The 20,832-nt window shown below is 56.2% G+C and overlaps 1 protein-coding gene across 1 annotated transcript in view; it reads right to left on the bottom strand.

The window, feature by feature from the left end:
* Positions 1-1,552: 1,552 nt before the first annotated feature.
* LOC101549557 (coiled-coil domain-containing protein 33) overlaps positions 1,553-20,832 on the bottom strand; it is a 62,901-nt gene continuing 43,621 nt past the window's right edge. The window contains exons 10-14 of the mRNA XM_004611840.2: positions 17,761-17,890; positions 17,168-17,304; positions 16,173-16,244; positions 2,488-2,652; positions 1,553-1,708 (exon numbers count right to left, since the gene is read on the bottom strand). Of these exons, the coding sequence (XP_004611897.2) occupies positions 1,553-1,708; positions 2,488-2,652; positions 16,173-16,244; positions 17,168-17,304; positions 17,761-17,890 (660 nt within the window). The remainder of the gene's footprint in view (positions 1,709-2,487; positions 2,653-16,172; positions 16,245-17,167; positions 17,305-17,760; positions 17,891-20,832) is intronic.

The raw sequence follows: 20,832 nt of genomic DNA on the forward strand, positions 1-20,832 counted from the left end.
CTGACCAGACAGCCTGAGCTTGCCAGTCTCTATGGGCATTTGGAATTCTGGCTCTGTGCAAGAGGGTGCATGGGGGCAGGTAACTCCGGGCAGGGCTCTCAGCCCTTGGCTTGCTCGGTGCCCTCCCGTGAAACTGGGGGATAGCCTGGACACTGTCTAATATGCCCCCCATGCCCCCCAATCCGGAGACGCTGGCTGCTCAGAGGGGGGCTGCCGCACTCAGTCGGATAAGCCACCAACATCTGGGGCATGGACTCCAGCCTGTATACGGGGCAGCCAGGTCCTAGTTCAAGGCCAGATAGGGGTGACCCATTGGGCCTGACCCAAGATCTAAAGATGGCGAGTAACTAGTCCTGTGTCTTGGCCAGGGGCCCAGCTAGGGGGTGCAGGAAAATACTCCACAAAGAGCCCCTGGTAGGGTCTCTGACAGTCAGATGGGGGGGGAGGGCGGCCTGAGCTTCCTTTATTTCCCCTCAGAGCCCCCAAGTCCTATCTCTGGGGCCAGGGCAATAGCACCGCGGGTAGGGCAATTTCCTTGCATGCGTCTGACCTGGGTTCGATCCCCGGCATGCCATATGGCCCCTCAAGCACCACCAGGAGTAATTCCTGAGTGCAGAGCCAGGAGTAAGCCCGAGCACCACAGGGTGTGGCCCCCAAACAGGCAAACAAACCAAAACCAAAACCCAAATTCTGTCCTTAGTGTTTTTGGGGCCACTTAGGGGTGGCCCTTCATCCCCCCTCCACCCACAATGGTCACTGAACCCCTCGCCCCCAAATAATGCCTCCTGCTGGCTCAGCCCTTCTGCTCGCATTGCAACCTGGGGCCCATTTCTAGGACTTCATCCTTAAGAGAAGATCAGGACTAGCTGGGGGTGCTCTCTGAGAGGTGCTCAATGCCTTCCAGAGACTGAAAATCAGGTTGGACTTGCCCGATTATTGATCCACCCTTTATCTCCCCAGCTCAGCTTTTTCCTATCATCATCGTCATCATCACCAGTCATTATTTCACCATCACAGATTTGGCTATTCTGGGGGACAGAGGTTCAGGATCACAGCTGGTGGTGCTCAGGCCACTCCTGGCTGTGGTTGGGGAGGCGTGTGGTGCTGGGGCTGGTACCCAGGTCCCCCACATACAAAGTGTGCACTCAGCCCACTGGGGCAGCGAAATAAAGACTCCAGGCCCAGTGCCCCAGGCCCTTCTAATGCCCCCAAGCCCCTTGAGGCAAGGGACTTCCACTCTCAGAGGTCTGCACTGGCAGGCTGGGGTGACGGGTGGGAGGCAGGCGGCTCTGACCTGGAGGGAAGCTCTTCATCTTCTTCCCTCCTCTGCCCTTTCTCCTCCGGCCTCCTCCGGCTCCCTCTCCCCTTCTCTTTGCCAGAGGCGCAGGAAGGGGACCCACAGAGCAGCAGGACATTTATTGGTGCGGCCCCAAGTCTCCAGACAGGTGGGATCTTCCTTCTCGACCCCTTCCCTGGGTAAATGGGCAGGTCACGGGCCGAGCGGAGGGGTGCGGAGGGGCCGCGGGAGCTGAGCCCTGCAGCCAGCCCCCTGCTAGTCGTCTGGAGGCACCTGCTCCAGAAAGGTGCAGAAGTGCCCGGGGAAGATGAGGAGCTGGTCGGGGGAGGGGTCCCGAGCCCAGGCCCCCCTGCAGCCCACTCGCCGGCCTTTCCTCCGGAGCCTGCAGAGCAGCGCCCCCCAGGGGCTGCGCTGTGGAGGAAGGGGAGAACCAGGCATGAACGCAGCCCTGGGTCCAGGACTGCTCTGTCCTTCCTCCCTTCAGGGCCAGGACTCTTTGTGGACACCCCCACCAGCCTGAGACACCCGCCTGCCTGCCCTCCAAGCCCCCGACCCCCAACATTTGCTCACCCAGGTCAAAGACAGACAGTGACCCAAGGCAGGATTCTCCTGGCCAGCAGCTACCCCCCCCCCTTTTTATTTGTCTCTTTACTTGGGGCCACACTCAGAGCTGCTTAGGGCTTCATTCTTGGCTCTCTGTTCAGGGATCACTCATGGCAGGACTCGGGGGACCATATAGGATGCTGGGGATCAAACCTGAGTTAGTGGCTAAGGCAAATGCCCTACCCACTGGGCTATCTTTTCGGCCCCCACCCCTTCTTTTCAAAGTCAGAATAAATGTTAACTCAAGAACTGGTGTTTTTCCCCCCAAAGTTAAAACTAATTCCTGGGGTGGGGTGAGGGTGGGCTGGGGGGCGGGGCCTCCCATTCACCCATGGCTAAGATGTGGTCGCAACTCTGGGATAGACAAGCATTGCAGGAGAAAGAAACACGCACACAACTTATTGGGTTTTGGGGGTATGGAGAGAGATCATCACTCACAAGGGGAGGAGACATCCACAGGTTCTACCAGTTATTTTGGGGTGACTCCCAGAGGGCCCCCAGATGTGACGTCCTCCTGCCCCGTGGATGATGAGGCTGGTGGCCGCCCAAACTCCCCCAGCCCTCCTGGCCCTGGGGGCATCACTCACTGTTTCCTGGCCCAATGCGGGTTCCGGCAGCTCCTCCTCCGTCTTGGGTCTCACTATAGGTTTAGACCAGGACTCGCGGATGGAACCCAGGTGCTCATCTAAGATGTTGGAGTCCACAACAGGCAGAAACTGGGTGTTGCTGGGTGTCAAGAAGGTTTCTGGCTTCTGGGAAGAGAAAATCCCAGAACTGTTTTGGCGCACCTGGACCTCTGAGTAGCTGCCGATCCAGGGAGGATCCAGGGACAAGCTCTTTCCTGCCTTTGCTTTTGCTCCTTTCTCTGCCCTGAGCCTCTCTGTGGCTGCCGCCCTGCACTGCCCGTGTCTCCCGACAGTAAGCTCACAATGATCCTGCCCTTTGCAGAAGCCTGAGCTAGCTGACCACCCTCTCTGCCTGCAGGTTCTATTCCCACAGCCCCACTCCATGGCGCTCATCGGGTTAAAGCTGCTAGGGATTAATTTTGGGGTGGGGGGTGGTTCAGCGCCTCATGCTGCCTTGTGAGCATGAGGCTGTGAGTTCGATCCCCAGCACAGGTTCTAGTTCTGGCAGCTTTGGGCCCCGTTGCCACAAACAATTTCACACAAGGGCCAGGAGGGTGACGCTGGGGAGCCAAGTGAAACCACTTCAGCGCCCTGCGAGCATTAGAGCCAGACTCCGCTGGACATCACAACGATCTGATTTGACTTTTGGCGTTTGGGAGCCACAGCTGTCATTGCTCAGGGGCTTTCCCTGTCACAGTGCTCAGGAATCACTCCTGGCAGTGCTGAGTGCTTAGGGGACCATACGGGGTGCTGAGGAGAGAACCGAGGCCAGATGCATGCAGGGCAGGTGACTTACCTCCTGTGTCCTCTCCTCGGCCTGAGTCTCACTAGTTATCTGTTACCTGAGATAACTAGGACAGCGGGGAGGCTTTTGCCTTCCACGAGGCCAACCTGGCTCAATCCCCAGCATCGTATGGCCCCCCTGAACCTGCCAGGAGTGATTCCTGGGGCAGAGCCAGGAATAAGCCCTGAGCACTGTTGGGGGTGCCCCCCTCCAGCCCAACATCTTAGCCAAACCAACAACAAAACCAAACCAAAAAATCCAGAGTAATGACTCTCAGTCCGAGTTCTGCAACTTAAGAGATGAGTTCGGGTCCCATGGTCAGGAGAGTGCACGTCCCCAGCAGAGCCTTCCCTCGCCAGCATGTGTGTGTACCCCAACAAAAGCGTACAACTTTCAGCAGCCCCGCCCCCAGGCGCGCCCCTGGAGCAGTACTGCATGTCAGCCCCCCAACCAAGCCCCGGTGTGACCCCCAGCCCTTGCCAGAACAGGGGACAATGTGCTCGCTCTCTGCTCCCTCCTCCGAGGGCCCCGCCAGAGTAAGCTGACGGAAGCAGGGCGTTTCTCTCTCCTGCGCCGTAGGTCCTCAAGGAGATGCTGCCCGGAGACTGCGCCATGCCATCCACGTCTCACCCACTCAGCTGAGACTGAAGCACCCAAGTGGTCAAGCTCCGTTGACCCCGCTTGCTGGCTAGAGGTGTTTTCTGCTTCATTCTTCCTCTCATCTTATCACTGCTGACCCTCTTGTGGCTCGGAGGGCCTCTTTCCGTAGTCTCCTCCTCCTCGTCCTCCTCGCCCAGCATGTGTAGGGTTCCCCTCTCGCTGTGTCTAGAATTCAAATGCCAGCACCTCCAGGAAGTCCTCCATCCAGACTGGTAGCAGCTTTTCTCTTTTTTTCTTTCCAGGCAGGTGGTGCCTCACTTGTTCTCGAACGCCAGACTTCCTTGCCATTTCAATTTTCTGGCAAAACTTTAAGTTCCTTGCTTGGTTGTAGGGACACATCTTATGTTCCCTTTAGGGGAAATTCCATTAAGGTTCTGTTGAGAAGTCTTAGTCCTAAAATGAGCTCAGCAAACGAACATGGAGATTTTTCAAACCGTGCCAACTTCAAGGTTTGTTGTTTCATTTCATTTGGCTTGGGGCGGGGGCACACCTGGGAGTTTAGCTCAGGGTTTACTCCTGGCTCTAAGTTCAGGGATCACTCCTGGCAGGGCTCAGGGGACCATTTGGGGAGCCTGGGGCCAAAGCCAGGTTGATCACATGCAAAGCAAGCCCCTTACCTGCTGTGCTATTTATCCTGCCTCCAATGTCAGGGTTTGAGGGACCCTCAAAGTGCCCCGCTTCCACCCTGCATCAGTGACTGGAACTTTGTCTTGTTACACAGTGGGGTAATAGCCCATCTCCCCAGAGGACAGTATTGGCGGCAAAGAGAACTAAGGACATCAGCTATGTACGTGGCTGACCCAGGACAGAGCCCTGGCATCCCATATGGGCTCCTGAGCCCCGCCAGGAGTGATCCCCGAGTGCAGAGTCAGGAGGTATCGGCTGAGCATCGCCGGGTGTGGCCCCAAACCAAAAACCAATGCTAAAAATGTAGACGCGTTGGTGGAGAGAAGCGAAAACGGGTGGTGGGATCAGCGCTGCAATATCGTATGTTTGAAACGCAATTGTGAATGACCTTGTAAATCACAGTGCTTTGCTAAAAAGACAAATGCAAGCTGGAGATGGAGATAGAGTCCAGCAGGCAGAGCATTTGCTTTGGATGCAGCAGGCCCGGGTTCCTCCCTCAGTACTGCATCTAGTCCCCTGCGCCCTGCCAGGGGTGATCCCTGAGGAAGAGCCAGGAGAAACCCCCGAGCATGCTGGGTGTGGCCAAAAACCAAACCAAAACAAAAATTTGAAAATATAAGTAAACAAGTTTCTCCACAGAAGCAAATAAGTGACTAAGCATGGAGCCTTTCCAGACTTGTACCAAGAGAGTAACTTGTGGTCAAACAAATGTAGGGGTGTTCTATCCAGTCTGGGCCTGTTTCCCACCCCCAACCTCTGGGTCATTCTGAGGAGAGAGTGGCTAGGTGAGCCCCTTTGGGGTGAGAAGAGCAGCCCAGGGGCCAAGACGCGCCTTGCCTTTTCATACCACGCCCAGCCTGTACTTCCTATGGGAACTATGGACTCCCTCGCTTGCTTCAATCGCCACGATGACGTTTGCCTCTGGAGATGACCCAAACCACAGCACCTCTGTGCACCTTGGAATCAGATAAGATTTCTGGCTCCAGTGGTTTTTTTTAGTGTTTTGGGGTTTTGATTTTTCTTTTCTGGCCACACCCAGCACTACTCAGGGCTTACTCTGGGCTTTGCACTCAGGAGTTACGCCTGGTGGGGAACAGGGGGCCATATGGGATGCTGGGGCTCAAACCTGGATTGGCCACATGCAAGGCAAGTGCTCTACCCACTGTACTATCTCTTCGGCCCCATCCGATGTGTTTTTGAGGAAAGCTCCATCCTGTTAGCACTGCCACTGGCTCTGGGGGGCCCTCCAGCGAGGCCAGTGGGGCAGAACGAGACAGGGCAGAGATGGACTCTCCTCCGACCAGGCGCATCCTGCTGCTGATTCAGACCCTATAATGTCATTTGCCCTGCTTCCTAGGCAGGAAGCCAATCTCCACGGACTAGATTTCATAGACCGCTGTCTAATCCACTTAGGGGAGGAAGTCGCCGTAATGAAATCAAGGGCGAGGTCTCTAGAGGGGATCCCTGTCTCCTCTGAAAGTGGGGTCACATGGATGAGGGAGCCCTGCCCCCACAGCCCGGCTCTCAGATGCCCACCCTGAGTGACCCAGGCAGCGGGACCTCTGGCAGACACTTCCTGGACATGTGGTTGGTGCTGGGTGCTGGAAGGTCATTTTCCATGGATTCTAAATGTGATTATGTCTGATTCATGGCATTTCATCACAGAGATAAAATTAAAATGAGGCTGACCTCTCAGTGCTTTGTGCCCCCAAGCTCGAGGGCAGGAAAGCCTGCACACCCACCAACTGGGGTCTCTTCAACCCACGCCACCCGCTCTCGCTCTAATTGCTCCACGGCTCTTCCTGCCCTCTCTGCAGCCTGCCCCTTCTCTGATCCCAAAAACCTTCACACCAGCCTCCTCCCCCTTCCTCCTGCATTTCCAATCTCCTGCTCCTATAAATCACCATGATCCAGTCTGTCCTAGGGAGGGGGGTACTGTGGGTGGCTGACTTTTTCTCCCTTTCTTTTTGTTTTTTTTGGGGGGGGACACACCCAGGGTTCAGGGGCTACTCTTGGCTCTATACTCAGGAGTGACTTTGGCAGTGCTCAGGGGATAAGTGTTCAAATCAGGGGTGCTTCACACACAGTCTCCATGCAAGGTAAGTGTCTCACTTCCTGTGACATTTCTCTGGGCTCTGGTGGCTGACTTTTATGGGAAAAAATCTTTATTTACTTATTTAAAATTTTAATTTATTATTTTTATAAAGTTTTTCATAACTTATCACATTCAATATTCCAAAGCTAATCAACCACCAGTGCATCTTCCCACCACCATTAGGGAAAATTTTTTTCCTTTTTGGGTCACACCTGGTGATGCACAGGGGTTACTCCTGGCTCTGCACTCAGGAATTACTGCTGGTGATGCTTGGGGGATCAATGGGATGCTGGGAATCAAACCTGGGTTGGCCTCTTGCAAGGCAAACGCCCTACCCGCTGTGCTACCACTCAGCCCCGGGAAAAATCTTTAGACCTCCACATAACACAGGCCGCCAGAAGGCCCCAGCAGTTACTTTTGACCTGGGGGGAGGTACAGGGTCTCTGGAACAGCCCAGCACTCACAGTCTGAGTTCGGCTTCATCAGTCCCTCTCAGAGGATCTGCCCCTGCAGCCTTCTGGCTTCTGTCTGCTTCTGTTTGGGAGATGAGATTTCCCCCTTCCCTCCTTGCTCTTCCTGGGAATAAAGCTTGTCTGAGACAGGGAGGAGCCGAGCTGCTGACCCCTGGGGACAGGGGAATGGGGAGGGGAGGCTGGACTGGGAATCCGGAGAGAAAGGAACCTTGGGAGCTAACTCCTGTCCAGCCCAGCCCTGCCTGCTTCTTCCCTGTGCCTCCAGGTGAGGGTGGGGGCTGCCAACCCGGCCCACAAACCTGCTTATTTGCTTTTCTCTAACAAACCCTGCCTTGCCTGTGAAAACAGCTTGGGGCTGACAAGTGGCCCTGGTTCCGGGCTTCGTGGCTGAAGCGCACCCTGCTTCATTAAGGCTGTAATTGGAGACTGACTTGGAGAGTTCAGAGCGATGCACGACCACGCACGGGCTCAAACTGGAGCCAGGCCCTCCTCTTCCCACTCCATGGCTGCAGCTGCCCCCACCACGTGCCTATCCTCCATGGGGATAAGACAGCCTTCACTGTAGCCTGCAGAAAGTCTGTTGATGCAGAGCAGGCCAATGGTAACACAGGCTGCAAGTCTCGGGGGTCACCTGTTTCCCCCTCCTCCCTGAACATCTTCCACCTTCCTGCTCCCCACGCCACCCCCTAGATCCCTCATCATGCAAAATGCAACAGTTTCAGCCGGCCCAGACAATTACAGACGTGCCAGGCTGCAGCTGCTGTCCGTGGTGCTGAAACCGCCCGCCCCCGCCCGGGGCTTGCTCACAGGCGCCCACATGCTCTTAATTCAATTAGCTGGCCCTGAACCCTCCCCAGGGAGCCAGCAGCGGAAACTGACAAATTCTGTTTAACAAAGACATTTGTCCCCCGCCCTGCTGGCTTTGGGCTCTGCCCGCCTGTATCCCGCTCATTAAGTATCTAACAAAGTGCGTCCCAAGAAATCTGCTTCCAATCTCTAGTAATTCAGGAGGCCTGATGCAATTTTCTCCCTGATAAGGGTGTCTCGCCCGCTGGCAAGCGTTGTAATGAGCCCTGTGCTCTGTGCAGTGACTTTGCGATCAGTCACCAGCTTTGTCATTTCCTGTGGCCACCGCTGTAGGTTCTTATCTCTTCAGCTGAAGGCAAGGCCCAGACAGCTCGCTCTACTAAGGGGGCTCGCTGCCCTCACCCCCTAGCAGGTCACAAGATGGCACAGGCTGACAGCTGCAGTAAGGTTTGCAGTTCCTTCCCAGTCTTCACCAGCTATGAAGCATCCTGTGTTAATCCTCATACGTCCATGATTCATTTTCCAGAAAAGTGTTGGAGGATTAATTTAAGAGCAAGTTGTAGGATCAGGGAAGGGGAGTCAGTAATAAGGATAAAAAAAATTCCAGCAGGGATTTTAGTATGAAATAGAGCCTGGCTAGGGCTCGGGGACAGGCTGTCTGCTCGCTGGTATTTGCCTGATCACGCTGCTTTGGTTGCTGCCCTTAGCTTTCTCCCGTTCCCGTTTTCTTTTATTCATGCACCTTTCCAGCACAGTCAGATCACGCCCTACTGTACCCAAAGACCTTCTTAGGTTCCCGTCACTCTATGACAACACCTAAGACCCATCTCTCCAGTTCCACTGGCCACCACAGTGTCCAATGTCCCAGGAGCTCCAGGCACCAGTCATTCCCTTGTAAAGATCACTGACCACTCACTCAGATGTTCTTCTGTGGCTTTGCACTGCCGATCCTTCCTCCTCCTCCTCCTCCTCCTCCTCTCCTCCTCCTCCTCCTCCTCCTTGTCTACTTCCTCTTTCTCCTTCTCCTTTTCCTTCTCCTCCTCCTCTCCTCTTCCTCCTTCTCCTTCTCTTTTTTTTTCTCCATCTCCTTCTTCTGGATGCTCAGGGATTACCCCTGGCTCTGTGCTCAGGGATCACTCCTGGTGGAGTTTGAGGGCCTGTGGTTGGTGCCATTCAGGGCAGCTCCTGGGTGGACTTTGCCTCCCTGGCCCAAGAGCTGTGGGCCTGCACAGGGGGCCATGCTCTCTGCAGCTCCTGCATGGATGCTGCTCGGCCAGGCCTGCGTGGCGGGGACTGTGTGTCCCCTCTGCCTTCTCCATGCCCTGAGAAATTGCTGAGTCCACATGTGTGCTGGTGTTGTTCGCCTCTAGCAACTGACAAGGCTCCTGAGGTCCCCGTGGATGTGACTCTGGGGAGGACCCTGTTGTGAGGCGCCAAGCAATGGATGAGTCAGGCCATTGCTCCCCTCCCCCAGAGCCTTGTCCACCCGCTGATGGCCATGCGCTGTCAGCAGCTGGGGTGACGGATACCAAACGCCCCCATGCTCCGAGCCTGCAGCCGCTGACCTCGGTGCTGCCACAGCATCCACAACGGGTTTCTTCAGGTTTCTGGCTGCAAGGGACTGGTTGCCTCCCCTCTACCCATGAAGGATGACAATCCCAGAATGGCTAAGATGGAACAAAAGATCCAGGACTCAGGGGACTGGATTGATAGCAGAGGAGGTAGGGCATTTGCCTTGCACATGGCCGACCCGGGTTCAATTCCCAGCATCCCATACGGTCCCCTGAGCACCGCCAGCAGTAATTCCTGAGTGCAGAGCCAGGGGTAACCCCTGTGCATCGCCGGGTGTGACCCAAAAGGCAAAAAAAAAAAAAAATCCAGGATTCAAACCCAGACGGGAAAATACCCACTTTGTTTGTGTGCTTGTTTATGGCCACATTAGACATTGTTCAGGGCTTACTCCTGGTGCTGTGTTCAGGAATCATGCGGCCATGTCTGGGGGACCATGTGGGATGCGGGGATGGAAGGGGGTTGGCCATGCGCAAGGCAAGTGCCTTTCCTTCCGTAAGATCCCTGCTGCGCTGTCTCAGGCCATCCAGAGAGTGGGACCAGAGGGCCGGGGGTTGCCGTGGGAGGGGAGAGGGGATCTGCACGCAGATTTCCCAGAGGCCAGAGGAGGCGGGTCCCGACTGTCCAGGACTTGAGCCTGTGCTAGAGAAGGGGGAGGGGCAGCTCTGCTTCAGGGCTGCTTTGAAGACTAGGCCAGGGCTGTCCTGTGCATCTCCACCCACCCCCTAAATACATAAAAATTCATGAACAACCCTGTCTCAGTCTGCCATTCCTCCCTCCACATCACAGTCACTTGTCTCCAGTCCAGACCAGCCCCCAGGGATCTCTGTAGCAGGCTGCAATACAAGGCTGGGGCTCCATTGATAAGAGGTCCAGGACCTGCTCCACCCTCACAGTGACTGGACAGGAAGTGGGGCCAAGGGGGTGTCCAGGGCACTGCCCTTTCCCTTAGCGGTGGTGGGGGCGCAGAGGGAGATGTCTCCTCCTTAATCAAATGCACCATCCTCATGAAAAATCCTAGAGCTTCATATCCTCTGGCCTATCTTGGCGGCTGAGGGGGAGGAGGAGCTGTGAGCACCTACTGTGTGCGTGCTCGGTCTTCGTGCACTGTTATCAGCCTCCCTTCAAAGAGGCTGTCTGCAAGCTGGAGGGCATCAGGGTGGTGCAGGGTGGTGGAGAGTTGATTAAAGCAGCTGGCTGGCAGCCTGGAGAAGCACAGACACCCGGGGGAACCCTCTCGCTCTCTTCAAAGAGAGGAGGCTGATTCAGAGAGGAATGGAGAAGACCCAAGGTTGATTCGTGTCTGTGTGCGTGGGGCAGTCACAAGTACCCTGGATGCTTAGAGCCACGGGAAGTCAGGGATCATCCTCACCGCATGCATGACTGGGGGGAGCTGTCTGTCTCTGTAGACGTGGTAGACAGGGTCTTTTGTGTGGACACATCCATGTGGGCTGGGGTTGTTTCTGTTGTTTGGTTTGGGGGGGTTCTGGGATAGAACCCAGGTCAGCCAAGTTCAAGGCAAGTGTCCTACCCACTGTACTATGTCTCTGGCCCCATGTAGTGTGTGTGTGTGTGGGGGGGGTGGGCATCACACCTTGGCAATGATCAGGGGCTACTCCAAGCTCTGTGCTCAGTGATCACTCCTAGTGATGTTTGAGGGATCACAGGCAGGGAGTGAGCGGATGGAATCTGGCTGGCTGCTTCAAGGCAAGTGCCTTAACCCCAATATTATCTCTCGGACCATCTGTATGTGGTTCTACACCACATGGCTCCAGCTCATGAACCCTGGGGAGAAGCCCTACCCAGGGCAAGAGGATCTTCACACCCAGCAGTCCAAACCAGGAGACTGCCCCTCATGTCCCTCATGCCCTCCACAGATTGTCTTTTTTGGGGGTAGGCTGCCCGCCAGGCTGTTTGGATAACCATGAAACGGGGCCTCAGATCCTGCACAGGTCACCTGCCAGGGCTGCACTGCCCCAGAGGACAGAGCAGGAGCCTGGGACAAACTTCCCTCCCACCCCGAATCTTCCTCCTCCCAAACAGGCTGGGCTCCAGGTTAGGTGAGCACTTCTAGGCACTGTAGTCACTGAGTCTCAGCACAGGGAGGAGGTAGTGAGGCCCCCTGACAGGGCAGGGCAAGAGGAGAAGCCAGGATGCCCACACCTGGTGGGAGCAGTCAGGGAGCTTCGAGATCCACCTGCCCAGCACTGCCTGTTTGGGATTCCATATGGGAACGTGGGGAGACAGACAAGGGTTAAGGCCTTTGCCTTGTATGTGGCCAATCCTGGTGGCATCCCTGGCACCCATATGGTCTCCTGAGCCCTGCCAGGAGTGATCCCTGCACACAGAGCCAGGAGTAAGCCCTGAGCACTGATGGGTGTGGTACCTAAGTCCCCTCCCCCCCAAAGAATCTCAGATCCACGAGGGTGCAGGTGATGTGCAGGTGAAGTGGGTGAGGGCAGGGTGTTCACAGATGTGTGACGGGAGCAGGGTGGCTAAGCCCAGACCGCAAGGACACAGAGAAGCCTGGGGAAGGGCTTCATTCTCCACTGAGAGGTACCCGCTGCGACAGGCACAGCAAACGTTTTCTCTTCTCCCCTACTACTAAGGTCTACAGAGTCTACTGCTAACCTCGAACACGGAGTTGCCCTGGGATGCCCTTGTGAGCCACCTGGACGGGGAGATGCGCTGAGAGCCTGCAGGCACTTCTCTCTGGAGTGGGAACGTCCCGGGGACCCAAAGATCTCCTGCAGCTTTGAATAGTTTAGTTTCCTTGGTTTTTGGGTCTCACCTGGTGAAGCTCCGGGCTTTAGGGATCACTCCTGGAAGTGCTAGGGGACCACATAGGATGCTGGGGATCGAACCCAGGTTGGCCCACTCTGAGTTTCTCTCCAGGAAACTGTCTCACCCCAAGAAGCGTTCCCCACTCCTCTGTGTCCACACTGGTGTGTGTGTGTTGCATGCATGTGGGAGCATGTATGTGTGTTCAGTGGGAGTGAACACCCTTGCCAAGGCATGTGTGGGTCTGTGCTACACATGAATCTGTGAAGGGCCTGGGGTGCACGTTCCAGTGCACCCTTAGGTGTCCAATTGTGTAAATTCTTGATGGCTGCATCTGAATTTCCTCTAGTACTATTTTCCTGTAGTACACGCCCCATCTGAATCCCCTTTCTTTTCCTTTCTTCTTAGAAATCCATTACTGAAAAGGGTTTTTTTTTTTTTTAAAAAAAAAAAACACGCCTCCAGGGGGAGGGGGCTGGGGGAAGGAGAAGCTAAATTCACCAGCCCCAGATCAAAACACTCAGGAGCTAAATGAATTCGGCAGTGTTTTCCCGCATGACTAGGAGGGATAATTTAGTGAGGCCGCCAGCTGGAAGGAAAGGGATTAATTCTGCACTTAGCACAGCTCAGGGTGAATAATTCATCGTGGAGACCTTTGTGCCCGCCTGGGCAGCCCTGCCCACCTGCCTGTTGCCTGCCTGCTAGCCCCGGGGACCTGGCCAGTCTTCTCTCCATGGACCCCGAGGGCTGAACTTCAATCTGGGAAATCGGTGAGTTTTTGCCAGAAGGACCCTCGACCCCTAGCTTGAGGGTTTTTGATGCTCCTGCATCATCCTCTGTCTGGACTCGGGCCTAGGGTAGAGAATTGTGTTTCACATCTGGTAACGGGGCATAGAATCTCAGGGACATATAAAGTCCCTGTATGCCATGTTGGCAGAGATGCCCTCTCACCAGGAATGAGAGGACGGACTGGAGCAATAGTACAGCCAGGATGGCATTTGCCTTGCACATGGCTGACCCACATTCGATCCTTGGCATCTCTCATGGTTCCCCAAGCACTGCCAGGAATAATTCCCGAGTGCAGAGCCAGGAGTAAACCTGAGCATCTCCACGAGTGGCTCAAAAACAGCAACACCAGGGGCTGGAGCGATAGCACAGCAGGGAGGGCGTTTGCCTTGCATGTGGCCGACCCGGGTTCGGTTCCCAGCATCCCATATGGTGCCCTGAGCACGGCCAGGGGTAGTTCCTGAGTGCAGAGCCAGGAGTGATCCCTGAGCATTGCTGGGTGTGACCCAAAAAGCAAAAAAAAAAAAAAACAAAAAAAAAAACCCAAAACAAAAACCAAAAACAGCAACACCAAAGGAATGAGGCATCTCAGTGCCCTGGAGAGTGCTCAGGGCGGGGTCTACTCACTGTCCTGAGGCCTATGGGTATTTTCTCAGCCCGACCTTCATGCCCCGTTCCCAGGAACTCCCTGTATTTGTCAAGAATTAGCCCTAGAGTGATGATTTTCTTTTTTTTCTGTGTGAAGTTGGCAGGAATAGGCTGTCTCAGCCTCAGCGTCTGCAGAAATTTCTTGAGCTCATGGTTTTAAACTGCTCACACCTCCACCTTGTGTCAGTTCTGGCACCAGAGAGAAAAGAAAATTTTAGCACATGGCCTCAGAATTCAGGTGAGGCTGGCCAGAGACAGCCATCTCGGGCAGGATTCAGGCCTCTGGGACCTGTCCCTCGGGATCTGTCCAGTGGCAGGAGGCAAGAAGAAAACAAAGGGCCCCCAGGAGTCTATACCCCAATTCCTGCAACTCCTAAGTACAATGAGCTGATACTCCTGAGATTATATGTCCCATTATCAGAGGGGGTGGGCCTGACCTAATCGTACTTGGGGGGGTGATGAGAGATATATGCTATAGGCATTTAGCTGTCTGCAGTGTTTCTGTTCTGCTTTTTTTCCTTCTTTTTTTTTTTTTTGTGTGTTTTGGGCCATACTCAGTGATGCTCAGGACTTTACTCCTAGCTTTGTGCTCAGGAATTACTCCTAACGGTGCTCAGGGAACTGTGTGGGGTGAGCTCTGTGCAAAGCAAGTACCCTATCTGCTCTACTATCGCTGCGGCCCTACAGTGTCCCTAGTCTGAATCCCTGGCACCACATATGGTCCCCTGAGAACTGCCAGGAGTGGCCTAACCTCCTCTTCCCAGAAAAGCAGTTTGGGGCTGGGTGAGGGTTCAGTGGTTAGAGCATCTGCCTCAAAAACATGAGGTCACAGGTTCAATATCCAGTGCTGCTACATGTACCAGTCAGGCTCCTGACAGCTCTGCTGTCTAAGATCCCCGGCACCACAGTTTCCAGATGCACGTCAGCCAGGTGTGTGCGGGCACAGGTAAAGGATGAGACCCAGGGGAGCACCTCCATGGCAAGATGTGGGAGCACTGTGGCTAGGAGTGCAGCCCCTGGTGAGCATGTGTGAGCCCCAAAGCAGCCCTGGGAACACTACAGCAAGAAAGTGTGTGAGCACCTCAGTAAAGGGAAGTGGCCCCTGCGCCCCACAAACGTCACCACCAGATATGTGATTCCCCAACATCACAGCACCAAGTGGGGTCAGGGAGGGACAGGCAATGACTGAGTCAGAGCGGAACCTCCCATGGGTGCTGAGGAGGATATTGTAGGGGGTGTGTGGGCGGGTGGGCTGGGGGCTTAAAGGCGGAGAGCCCCTAGGCGAGTCATAGTACGTAGTACACCGTAAGGTGCTGTCTCGCACGTGACCAACACAGTTCCATCCCAGCATCTCATATGGTCCCCTCGAGCCCTGCCAGGGCCTGAGCACCACCAGCTGTCACCCAAAACACACTCCCTGTCCCCATGAGAAGGAATGGGGAGGGCTTGAAGGACCAAGGGAGAAGCTCCTGATGGCCAGTAACAAGAGTCAGCCTCCAGCAGCAGGAAGGGGATCCCGACACGCTCCCGGAGCTGGAGGTGACCTCTCCCCAAGAGCCTCCACAAAGGGATGACCCTGTCATCAACCTGATCACAGAGGGACCACATGTTGTGGGGGTCTGGCCCCGAGATAGGAGCTCACACATGGCGTTCTTCTATGGTTTGTTCCCCAGCCACGAAATTGACAGAAGTCATCGGGCCGGAGGGACAGATGCATAGGATGAACCTCAGCTTTGTGTGCAGGAGGCCAGAGTTCCGTTTCCAGAGCCCCCCCCCACCCAAGGACCCCTATGCCCCGAGCCAGGAGTAACCCCTGAATACTGCTGGTGTGGCCCCCAAACCAACACAAACAAGAAACAACATCATCAAGACAGAAACAACAGACTATGGCACATATGCTGCCTGAGCCCATGTGCTGCTTGTGCCCACGTGGCGAAAAACATGTGTCGCCCGCATCGCCCCTCTTTAGATGCGTACTTTCATGCTTTCATATCTAATGCTGGGATGTGTGGGCTCTCTCGGCCTTTGGGGAAACCTGTCTTCTCTCTTGAGCACGTTATTCTTTCTCTCACTTTCCCTCCCTCCTTCCCCTTCCTATAACCCTCAAATAAAATGTCTTACTTCAAAAGAAAAGAAAAAGAGAAAGAAAAGGGAAAAAAGAAACAACATACTAACTTGGTCCCAGGGAGCAGGGTGGGGCGGGCCCATGCCTGCTCCAGGTGGCCTCAGTTCTCGACTCTGCACAACTCAGTATTCACTTGGTTCTTTTTTCTGGAGCTGCACCTCAACATGCCTGTCCAGTGCAGCTGCCTGACCCTCCCAGAGGCCCGGCCCAGCCCCTGAGCAGGAGAGCAGTCCCACAGGCACTGAGCCGTCTCGGGGGGCTGCAGGAGCTGGCCCGTGCGGCAAGCCTTACCTCCAGGGAATGCAGCTGCAAGGAGACGTCCACCGTGGGCACTTCCCCATGCATGGTTTTCAGGTTGGTGTCCTGGGGGTGGAGGGGGCAGTGTCAGCTGCCACTCTGCTCCCCAGACCTGGCCTGAGGGGGCTGTGCCCCGGGAGTGGGAGGGAGTCAGGAGCGGCCTCCTCCCTCGCCCACCCTAACTGCCATCCATGACCCCTCAACTTCCCCGGATACCGGGTTGGCACCCATAGTCTTGCCTATGATCTGGGTGTGGGGAGGGGAGCATGGTGGCCGTTTCTAACGTGCTCAGCTGCCCAGGAGCACGTTAGCAGCCAAGGTGGTGTAGGAACAGACAGCAATACGATCACATCCATTCAGAACTTGGTCTAAGCCTTTGATAGGGAGAGCCAGTTCCCCCCTCACCATGGACAGGCCAGAAACCTGGGTCGAAGGCAGACCCCAGTCTGGATCCAGGCGCCTGGCCCTGGGCTCTGGTTCAGAGACTCTCCATGGCAGGAGGTTCCCTCATTAGAGAAGGAATCTGGAGGATGGGGACGAGCGAGGGGCTGGCCTGGGTGGCAGTGGGACACTGGCTGAAAGAACCTTGTGCTCTTGGATTTATTTCCTAGGGCCTCCCTGGAAAAGTTGCTCTGGCAATTTTCTTTTTTTTTTTTTGGAGGGGGGCCACACTCAGCAGTGCTCAGGGCTTACTCTTGGCTTTGTGCTCAGGATCTCTCCTGGTGGTGCCTGGAATTCTAACTCGGCTCTCTCCATGCGTGGCAAGTGCCTTCACTCCCGGACTATCTCTCTGGCCTCAGCTTGGGGCAGTCGCATCACAAGACTGGAGACAAGAGGGAGCGTGGGGGGACCACAGGGAGCCCCATGCCTGATTGGAGCTTGGCTTTCCTGCTAGGGGCCCTGTAGGATAGGGTTGGGGGAGGCCAGACTGGCCTGGGCCGGGGGCAGGGCCAGGCGGGGCAGGGGGTGGGGAAGGGGCAGGGACTCACAATGATGGGGAGTCGCTCAACCCTCAGTCCACGCAGGTTTTTCTCTTCCTGCATCTTGCGGTATAGACGACGGTTCAGCGGCAACACGGAGAGGCCCAGACGCTTCTTGCGGAAGGTGGTGGGGTTAGTGCCGTTCACTGCCAGGAAACGGCTGGCTGAGGGTCCTGGGCTTCAAACCACAGCACCCGCCTCTCCCGCCCTCACCCCCGCCTGTCCCCGCTGTGCTTGCGTTTCCCGTGTGGCCACTCCTTTCCTTCTCCACTGCTCAGTGCTCTTCCCGGGCTCCCCCCAGCTCCTCCCATGCCCTGTCTCTGGGCCTTTAAGTGGATCTCTGTGTGCGATGGTGGAATTCAAACCGGATCACCGGAGCTGGCACCTGAACTGTGTGCTTCGCCCCCTGTTGCTCTCTGGCAAGTGGGGGTGCAAGACAAATGTAGGGAGCTCAGCTGGGAGTGGGCCAGGAGTCCTGGGCCGCCCGAGCTACAGTGTGGGTGAGGCAGATGATCCCTCCTGCAGCCTTGAGCAGCCGGTGGCCTGGGCCCCTCCCCGGCTCCCCCCCACCCCAGGCCTGCCCGCCCCGTCCCCTCCCGTACAGGAAGGGGAAGGGAAGTACTCCAGCACCAGGGCCGAGTCCCGGGAGAAGTTGGTGGCTCCCTCTCTGCTCTGGAAGAGGAAGGACTGATTCCACAAGGGCAGCTCTGGGGGTGCCCCGGACTTCGACACCTGGAAGCAGAAAGTGGGATCTTATCAAGTGGGACTCAGTTTTCCCAAAAAAGGGGTACCCGGATATTGGGCCACATGCATATCTGCACACGTCACACATACTCTCCCCCAGGATCGAAGTTGACTGACATTTACTACTCAGTATAATACAGACAAGGAGAAAGATTCTTTCAAGACACCCACATTCCTGCACTAGAGACAATGGCTTAAAATTTGCTGTGACTCGCTATGAGTTTTTTTTTTCTGTTGTGTATGTAATTCCGCCACCGGCTTGCCTTGCTCATTGGCCATGAAAACCTCGGGACACCCTGAGTCTCAGGCACGCTGGTCTCCCTTGGGTTTAGTGCCTGCAGGATGGTGTCACGTCCACGCACTATGGCCCCTCCTCACCCACTTTCCTTATGACAACATCACACAGAGAGTTCCCGAACTCGCCTCTCTGAGCCCGCTTATCCCCTCGGCACAGGAAGGGACGATGATATAAAGGCCCTGGGCCCATGGTGGGCATGTGATGCCAGGGCTGGGCATGCTGTGGCGTGTGCCACAGGCCCTCGCTGCCCCCAACAGGCCCCGGGCGCTGGCAGAGGCCAGAGAAAGTCTCCTGAGCCTGTGTCAATGGTGTGTGCCATCCGGGCACTTGGGGGCCCAGAGCTGGGGTTCACACGTGGGTGAAGCTGAAACTGTGCAATGGGACAGACTGGACTATGGAGGGGACAGTTGGAGACATTCCTATGGGCTCTCAGCAGAGGCTCTGACGGAGCAGGCACTGAGGCTGCCCGACCTGAGTTCGAATCTCTGGCACCACATACGGTTCTCCCAGCACTGCCAGGGATGACCCAAGCACAAAGCAAGGAACAGTCTCTGTATTGCAGTGTGCCCCCAACCCCACCCCAAGGGAAAAGGGCCAAAACAAAAAGAAACAGAGAAGGCATCTTTGGCAGGAGCGGGCATATGCTTTGTATGCAGGAGGCCCGGTTCCATCCTGCAGGGCCCTGGGATTACAGCCGTGAGCACCGCCAGGAGTGATCCCCTTAAAAGACCTGGTAAAGGGGCCAGAGTGACAGTACAGCTGGTATGGCACTTGCCTTGCATACAGCTGACCTGAGTTCAATCCCCAGCACTTCATTGGTTTCCCTTGTCCCCCTCTCACAGCCAACCAAGGAATGATCCCTGAACACAGAGCCAGGAGTCAGCTCTGAGCACCACCAAATGAGGACCCCCCAAAAAAGCAAAAACAAAAAACAAAACAAAACAAAAAAAACCCAAAACAAAGGCCCAGAATAGGCATCTCGAAAGAAGCAGGAGCAGAGGAAGGCCCTGAAGGAAAACTGAGCAAGAAGGGAGAGAGGGAGAAAGGCATTGGTGGTGGGGAGTGGCCCAAGCTAAGGGGATGTCGGGGGCACAGGCAGTGTGGAAAGGCAGAGGGCACCAGGGATGGGAGGTGGGAGGGAGGAACAGGGGGGACTCAGCTTGCAGCACCCCCCAAAAATAGCCTGAGGCCCCAAACAGGGAGGGGCTGGAGGTCCCGGACACAGACTCTGAGGGACTGCAGAGCCTCTGCCTGTCAGGGTGACCCCTGCCCCCAGCTCTCACTCCCCTGTCGGGAATCAGTCACAGCTGAAAAGGTCAGCACCAATGCTGGCGGCCACTAGGGAGTTTGGCAGCAGGATCTGGAATAGCAGCAGCCCCCCCCCCCCCCGGCCCCCCGTCAGTCACCAAGGGTGCCCGCCCCAGCCCCGGCCCTTGGGAGGTGGGACAGATCCTTTAGGGTCAGGGACCTTGAGCATGGGGACAGTACTGGGATGCTGAAAGGGTGCTGAGAGGATGCTCAGGATAACCACTTGGCCAGAAGTGTGGGAAGCTGTTCATGGGTGTTGTGGGATTTGGGGGGTCTTCTAGGAGTGCTCCCTGAACCCGGCTCAGCCCAAAGCCACTCTATGATTCCCCCATGGCCTGGGCCTTCTGCCAGGCCCTGGGACACTCTGGGGCGGCCAGGTCTTGGTCCCCTGCTGCCCAGCCTTGTTTCCTGCTGGCTACGGGACTTTCAGCGGCTCAGCCAACCCCTTCAGGGCTCGTGTGTCTAGTGGAGTCTGGGACACAGGAGGACCCCCAGGAGGGCAGGTCCTTCCCAGCTGCTTCCCAGCACGGGGACCCCAGACCCAGGATTGGGACGTTCAGCCTCTCGGATGGGGGAGTGAAGAATCTGAGTCCAGACTGAGGCAGAACAGCCTGCGGTGGGGAGGGGGGCAGTCACGGGCACTGTGACCTGAGCGCCCTAGTCTGGGGGACAGCAGGTGCCGGGAGGACTCCACAATGCCAGTGGAAAGGCCCTGTGGTTGGAGGGATGTGATTAACCCCGGCTGTGACCTTCAGCAAAGCCATTAACCCGGCTGGCCACTGTGGCGGGCGCTATCCCGGGCACGCGATGGAGCCTTCACCCCACGGACTCATGCCCCCCCACCCCGCCCATGTGCCCCACCCCACCCCATTACTGCCTGTTGCACGTGGCACATACTGGGAGGGGGGCTGCCGGCAGCTGATGCTGCAGTTTCAGGGTGCTCAGACCTCTGGGCGCAGGGCCCAGGTCCACCTGAAACTCACTGCGTGACCGTCCCTCACCATGCTCTGTCATTGTCCCTGGGGCATGTCTTAAGTGCCTGCTCTGACAGGCTGTGGTGAGGGCAGGAGGGGATGGCGGGAACAAGAGAGCACTGGGCAGGGACAAGTCCAGTTCAGCTGACCGGCAGATGCGCACAGGAGCTGCTCTGTGCTGAATGCCTGTCAGGTGCTGCATGGCCCGTGGCAGGTGGGGGAGGGGCCACGCCTGCTCGGAGGCTCGAAGATCTCCAAGGGGTTAGAATCTATCCACAGAGGCGCACACACACTCACACACTCAAGTATACCCATACACACACACACAACCTGACACACACTCATGCAAT

Source organism: Sorex araneus, chromosome 3 (assembly GCF_027595985.1).
Source record: "Sorex araneus isolate mSorAra2 chromosome 3, mSorAra2.pri, whole genome shotgun sequence".
Classification (NCBI taxonomy): domain Eukaryota; kingdom Metazoa; phylum Chordata; class Mammalia; order Eulipotyphla; family Soricidae; genus Sorex; species Sorex araneus.